At 35.5% G+C, this 7,737-nt stretch overlaps 1 protein-coding gene across 1 annotated transcript; it reads left to right on the forward strand.

Annotated features, from left to right (window-relative positions):
* Positions 1–1,397: 1,397 nt before the first annotated feature.
* LOC150090644 (fasciculation and elongation protein zeta-2-like) lies at positions 1,398–3,029 on the forward strand. The gene has a single exon (XM_090379294.1). The coding sequence runs from the start codon at positions 1,539–1,541 to the stop codon at positions 2,436–2,438; it is 900 nt and encodes a 299-aa protein (XP_090235420.1). The 5' UTR covers positions 1,398–1,538; the 3' UTR covers positions 2,439–3,029.
* The last annotated feature ends 4,708 nt before the right edge of the window (positions 3,030–7,737 follow it).

The following is a 7,737-nucleotide window of genomic DNA, read 5'->3' on the forward strand; positions in this document are numbered from 1 at the left end:
AAAGGCCCATAAAATTCCTCACGTCATCGACGGGATTCGTCTTTGACGAGGGAGGACGGCGATTCTACCTACTGCGCTACCCACTAGGGTTATACACTTGGTAAGGTTGAATTAAAAACAGTGGAGGAAGAAAGGGATCTGGGAGTTATCATGCGGACAGACATGAAGTTTTCCAGTGTGTTGTCCTATGATGATTTATGGAACTTTATCCTGTAGAGAGAGGGAGGTCATAATCCATCTGTATAAGGCGATTATAAGACAGCTTTTTGGAATAATGCGTTCAAGCATCGAGACTTCATCCGATAAAAGCCATTGAGCTTCTTGAGAGGGTTCAACGACGGGCAGCCCGGATGATGAGATCAACAAAAGGACGACCTTACTAGGAACGACTCCGATTATGTGGGCTACAGAGCTTGGCAACCAGTTATCTCAGAGGTGACCTAATTGAGTTTTATGAAGCTCTGAGAGCGGTTAGTAAAATGAATGAAGGAGAAAATTTCACTGTTGGAAAGAATTCCGGAGTTCTGGACTTCTTTATAACAGAATGTCTTTTTTCTTGAAAAATTGACATTGAACTTCTTGAAAGGATCCAGAGACGGGCAATTCGAATGGTGAGAACAGCAAAAACACGACCGTACGAGGAAAGACTCGAATTATGTGGGCTACACAGCTCGGCAACCAAATGCCTCAGAGGGGATCTGATTGAGGTTCATAAAGCTGAGAGGGGTTACTAGGATGACTGAAGGTGGACTTCTTACTTTTATAAAGAATTCCATAAGTAGGAATAATAAATTCAAATTACAGGGGATGGGGTTTACATTAGATTGTAGGAAATTTTATTTTAGCCGAGTCGTTGATAGTTGGAACAAGTTGCCCTCGCAGACAGATGAGGCTGACTTTTTGAAGAAACTGAAATCTCAATTGGACAGTTATCTCTTTGGAAGGAAAGCATGTAATTCATGCTTCCTATCTATTTTTTATTATTATATTTTTTTTTTGCCACTGCAGTTAAAGACTGTGATTTCTTTGCACTATACGGCAAACATTTATTATTATCATTATTATTAGCTATAGGGTGCAAGGAAGCATGAGACTTATGCTACACCAGCCAAAAAAAAAAAAAATTCCCGAGTTACCCTGAGAGAGAGAGAGAGAGTCAACAGTAGAAGGAAATCACCAAGAAAGAGAAGAATGATGATATCCAGCTCAGAACCCTGGGTGTGCCAAACGCATACTCACCAGATGTGAGCCCCTGTTACTATTTATTACTCGGTATTTTATGATACCTTTCAATATTTTGATCTGCAAATAAAATCCTAACGTTGAAAGTAAAGAAGAAGCAGTGAGTGGTAATGAGAAACGAAATTTGTAACCATATAACGAATATATATATATCTTAAGAAGCGCCGTTAGCAAAGACAGAAGACTGGTCCGATTTTAGTGACTTCCAAAGTTCTGATGATGTTGAGAATTCGAATAAAGACATAAATCCTACTCCCGAAGCAAACGATAATGTATTAGTTAATAATTTTGGTGAAATGTTTTCAAATTCCTTGGAAGATCTAGTCAATACTTTTGATGAGAAAATCACGAAGTGTTTCTGTAACTATGATGAAAAAGTGGAAAACTTTGCTCCTGTGCAGGTTCGAACTCAAGAAGAAATAATGAACGAATGCCAAATGTGGTGGACACTCACAGGAAATTTTGGCAATATTCTCCCAATCGATTGGTCTAAGTCATATGCTAGGAAACTGCAAATTCCATCTTTAAATCTGAATGAACGAAGGGATAGAGATTCCGGAGATGAGTTAGATGCATCTGAAGATGAAGACTTAGCAAAAGACTTAGACATGCACTCTCTTATCATATCTAGTCTTCAGCAAGAGCCTATGTTTACTGCAGAACAAGTTTTGGAAGAAACTGATGAAATAATGAAGCAACAAGAATCTTCTTCTACAGATGGTCAGCTTTCTGATTCATCAAAAACACCAGATGATGAACTGAAGGGGAAATTTGCCATATCATCCTTATTATATGAAGAAAAATTAAAGACATTAACGACATCTCAGTTAAATGAAGTCTACCTAGAACTTGAAAGGATGATTCAGGAATATTCTGAGACACTTATTCAAGAACTTGCTTTAAGAGATGAGCTGGAATTTGAAAAAGAACTGAAAAATACTTTTATCTCATTACTCTTAAGTATCCAAAACAAGAGACGACAGTACAACACTGAAAGGAAAAGGGGTCGCTCTGCAAACAATGGAATGGAACCAAAATATCTTACTACTGTCATTCCTTATAATGCTGAACAGGGACCACCTAATAACACAACGCTGCAAGTTCTTATTAAAATTCTGAGGGCTATTAATGAAGATAACCCAACTGTTCCTGCATTGCTGACAGACTATATTCTTAAAGTGTTGTGTCCTACCTGAAATTGAAGAATGATGTAAATAGCAGCTCAGAGTGCACCACAGTTTTACTCTAGCTGTTCCACCTACTTAACAATGTTCACCTGCTAGCCTCTTTGGGAATTATTTCCAGCAGATGCTTCACCTTAACTTGTAGACTTAATTTTTTCACACCATTTGGTATGGTTGTTTGAAGATAATGTGCCATGCCTGGCATTGTGTGAACAAATGTTGGCAAGGAGCACATAACTTAAATTACATACTGTATTAAAGCTGTACAAAATGTTTAGAATAAGAAGGAAAGACAGTACTTATTTAATTTTTCTTGTAGGTTATTATGCACACTTTGATAAATAGAACAATTGAAACATGAAGAATACTCATATTTGTCTTTTCATATCTTGGGTTTTTCTAGTAATTCAAGTATTTTGGAAGAAAGATTTACTTATTGGCAGCTTGTATGCAGTCAGTGAATATTAACATTTAACTTATTGTTGTTGCAAGAGGCTGTATGTTTGTTTCATATACTTAGCTATATAACAAGCTTTTTATTTAAAGTTCAAACTGGCAGCTGTGCATATGTTGTTGTTTTTTGCACAAAGCTTGTGATGTATTACTAATTTGTACTATACATATACCAGACTCTTGAAGGTGATAGAAATGATTACAACTCGAAGCCATGGAAAAAGAAGAAATGGGCAGGTGCAATCTTTAATATTTTCCTCCTTTACTTCCCTGATGAAATCATGTGCATCTTGTTTTCTGACAAACTAGGATTGACTTGCTGCCACAAGTTAGTGTAATGGTGTGGAAATGAAGTGCTTATGTCTTTCAGTACTCCAAACAGTCTTAATTAAATGCCTTGTTTCTGTTGTGTGATATGTGAATTGCTGTGAATTGGGTGCCTGATAAGAATCTCAAGCAATGAGTTAACAACTGTATCATTTTTAATTGTATGAACAGAATTAAGTGTTTTACGAATTAAGTGTGTGTGTGTGTGTGTGTGTGTGTGTGTGTGTGTGTGTGTGTGTGTGTGTGTGTGTGTGTGTGTGTGTGTGTGTGTGTGTGTGTGTGTGTGTGTGTGTGTGTGTGTGTGTGTGTGTACACACCTGTATATTATGTGTTTTTGTGTTCAAAGCTACTTAAATGAAACCTTTCTTTCCCTTCCTAAGAACTGACTTCTGCACATGATTCCAATGCTTGGAAATTGAAAATAAAAAAAATATATATATTAAAAAAATATATATTATATATATATACTTCAAAAATATCAGCCTGCAGTTCACGCAGCATTTGGGGAAATATTAAATTACTACAATACCGTTCAACATGCAGGCACAAAACTATATCCAAACCTGAAAAGTGTAACTCATTATCATCATATATGAAAAAAACTAAATCATAGTGAAGCTAAAATATTTATATTATTCATATCATTAACGGTTTCACAGGAATCATTACGTTTATTACATTGCAGCAGCCAACGCGTTACGCCTCACTTCCTGTATTTTGTTTCTGACTGATCTAGCAGCGTTCTCTCAGATGTACTGCACTTTTACTTTTTCCCAGTTAATTGTGCGAGAAATTCGCAAAAGAATAAATCATGTAATAAAACAAAAATCTAATACTTTCGACAGCAATTGAATTTATCATTCAGAAAAATAATAATTTTAATTTATTTCTCTAAATTATTTGCAAATGAATTGTATTTAAACACTGAAATTTCTTAAGTTTTAAACGTTATAGGCTTATTGCTGCGTAAATAAGTCTTTTCATTTCAAGAAATGTAAGTCTTACCTGATTGGCAACAGGGAGATTCCTAAAACGTTAAGTCAAATGCAGAAACTGATTTAAGATAACGAACTCACTGCAAGAAGAATATTACAAATTCCGTTACAAATGATATTCGACTCGGCATAACAGACAATTCAAGCACTGATGCCACGCCCTCTAACGGATGGACTGGTTTCTGTGTATTGATACTGTAATAAATGTTTCGAAATTTTGATATTTTAATATGATTATTATTAATCTAAAACGGACGATCCTAAAAAAAACAAAAGGTTCATTTACAGAATTGACATTTAACCTATTCTTTTCTTTCGTCCACTGACTTTGCATTAGAGAGAATACTTTCTCTACATTTGCATTATGAGGAGGAAATGCAAAGAAAAAATGGGCAATTGTCAACAATTCTGAATGGAATTCAATATTTTTTAAATTACTAAAATATTTGCCCCACTTTTCATGTATAAGCATGTTTTTAAAGTCTTTATTATTCATTTGACCCTCAAATAATTTCTTCAAATTGTTAAATTGGTCAAAACACTTAACGTCATCAATTGTTACCCCTTTGTCAATCAAGTAGGAAATAGAACATTCTACATCGTTCCAGCTTGGTACTGTATCCATTTTCATCCATATAAAACAGAAAATGGATTCCATATGGTGAAGCCACTTATCTAAATATTCCATGCAATTTCTATACAGATTTTTTGTATCACTGGAAAATTTTTCACATTCAAGTACAAGTCCTTCATCATGTTTTTTGTATAGCATTTCCTTTACTCTTAATGGCATGAAGTTGTGATCCATCCGTTTCGAGATAATTTCTTTCACTGAGACTAAGACTAAGACTAATCTAGCACTTCTGCAGCTGAGTTACTTTCCCTTTCAATTCGTTGTATGCGTGTATGGAATATACTCATAAGTGACTGCATGAACCAAAGATGAATCTCACTAAATCCATTTTCAAAGAACCTTTTAATCACAATGGGAGGTTTTTCTTGGAATAGAAAATAAGCCTGTAAAACTGGAAACATATCTATGAGCCTTGTGATGCTTGGAAATATGAAAGCCATCTCGTCTTGCTATGAGAAAGGAGCTGTCTATATTCAATCTCAACAAACTCACAGTATTCCTTAAGCTCTTCAGTCCGGACTGTATAATTATGAAAATACTGGTAAATTTTAAAAAAAAAATGTTCTCTGCATCAACTTTCCAAAGTTCTGCGGCATTCTGAAGACAATTGTTCAAAATATGTGCAGGGCAGGGCAGCCCACTCCAATCAAAGTCTTATTATGCAACAATTTCTTTAATTTTGCAAAGAGATTATTCCCTTCTTCATTTCGTCTCAGTCCTCCAAATATTGTATTGCAATTGTCCCCAATGAATGCAATACATTTTTTCACACAAACCGTTTTTTTTTCAAGAGTTTCTTTAACATACGTAGAAATGGTATCTACAGTCTCGTTATGCGTCTTCTGTAATTCAATCAATTTTGTTTGTAACCCTCCTTTATTTACATCAAAATGCTGAATGATTAATGGGAAGATTTTTTCAGAACCATGATTGCTTCCATCAGTAGAGACCCCACAGTATGCAATTTTATTTTCTTTTAAAAGTTTTTACAGTAACATTAAGAGAATGATTTGCAAGTACAAAGTTTACAATGGCTTCTGTCTTGGTTCTAGCGCAGGAAAATCTTTTTGCTATCTCAGAATCAAAAAATACATTTTTTAACATGGCAGTTGTGCAATCCATTGATTAGTAACTACTATGATGTTTAACAGTGTGAAAAGCAAAGGTACCCTCTGCAGCAGCTAGATCATATTCTATTTTACCGACAGCTTTGACAAAAAAATCTGTAACCTTTGCCGAAGAAGCCTCACCTTAAACTGCTTTCTTGTGCTTCTCATTTACAATGTGATGCTTCAAATCACCAACCCCTTTATTGGCTATTGAAAGATACGTCCCCAAGCTGAATGTAAAGTTTGCTTATGCAAACTTTACATTCAGCTTCCCATTCCTCTCGGCCAGATACAAAACATGGAAATTTGTTTTTCATCGCTATTGTAAACATGCACTTCCTTTTAGGCATTTTAGGGGAAGTACTGTATAGTCTTTATAATATTAATTTTTATAATTGAAATACTGTAATAATATTTTTTATTGTAAGTAGTGAAGCATAAATTTTATTAGGGTTAGGTTATGTTTTACATTCACAACTAAACTAATCTAATTGCAGAAAAGTACCTATAGGTATAAAGATGGATAATAAATATTTTTGTAATTAAAGTGAAAAACAGTATTTTAAAAAAAGGTAAACTTTGGTATTAAATAAACTAGTGTCTGCCTCTTGATTGGATCGTTGATAAGTATACCAAATTTAGTGGACAGTACGCAACTTTCGATCAATTTGGTGTGCACAGCTTAAATCCACGTTTTCATATGCTGCAATCAATTTCTAGAGAAACAGGCCCTCTAACTGTCAATATTTATTTGACATGCTGCAATTCCTGTAATTTATATATCTTTTTCTGGCACACGATCTTCACGCGTTATCTACTCTCTAAACCAAAATATTGTATTGCTACACTCTATAAAATTTATATGAGCGTAAATTCTGAAGCAGGCGTGGGTTGGTAACAATCTCAATGCACTAAACTGAGCGTCGTCGGGGTCTTCCGCCTAATTGTCAATACGGAAATTCGAATTGAAGAATCGTCTCCTATTCCGAAAAAGATTCTGTATAACGTAACTCGGTAGTTTTAGTCGAGCTTGCATAAAAAAATGGCGTATAATATAAAAATCCGGACATTTAGACAAATTTATTAAAATCCACCCGGACAAAAATTTTAGACAAAAAATCCGGTTAAAAGAGGACGGATGGTAACCCTAGTTTAGGGTCAAAATCACACTGGCCAACCGGCGTTTCCACATTAAGACTTATGGCCAGTCCGCCTCTGCTGGGAAAGCAATGGCAACTTCGTTTTCGCAGTCGGCCTGTGTTCCTATAATAGTAAAATAGAGGGCGCAGTAACACATTTTGTCTCCCGTGATCCTTTTGCGCGTATGAAGTCGTAGCTGTGTCATTATTTACAATGACATCATAACTATGACTTCGTGTAGTTTATTAAACCACTATGTCTAGCACGGTTGGTATAATAACCGTCTGAACCACACTGGGTGGAAAAGACATGATTTTAAAGTCCAGGAATGAGGAAAGGATTTTTTATGGGTCTTTATGACAACGTCTCTGAGTTAGTCTGTCTTAGGCGAGGGGTTGCGTGATTTTTTCTCCCGCAAACTCGGTTTCTCGTATAGCAAATAGCAAATAGACCTCAGAAAAAACGCAGTTTACAGACATATTATACACGGAGCAGAACGAACTAGGTTTGCTGATGAGACTAATATCTTTCTGATCTTATCTTATCTTATCTGAGACTAATCCTTCAACAACTGGCACCAACTAATCTGTCTCTGAAAATCAGTAGATCGCGCTACTGGCGCATGCTTCATTGTATTGCGGACTCGTATACAA

The sequence above is a fragment of the Mastigoproctus giganteus genome, chromosome 1 (genome assembly GCF_048544385.1).
Source record: "Mastigoproctus giganteus isolate SK-2022 chromosome 1, ASM4854438v1, whole genome shotgun sequence".
Classification (NCBI taxonomy): domain Eukaryota; kingdom Metazoa; phylum Arthropoda; class Arachnida; order Uropygi; family Thelyphonidae; genus Mastigoproctus; species Mastigoproctus giganteus.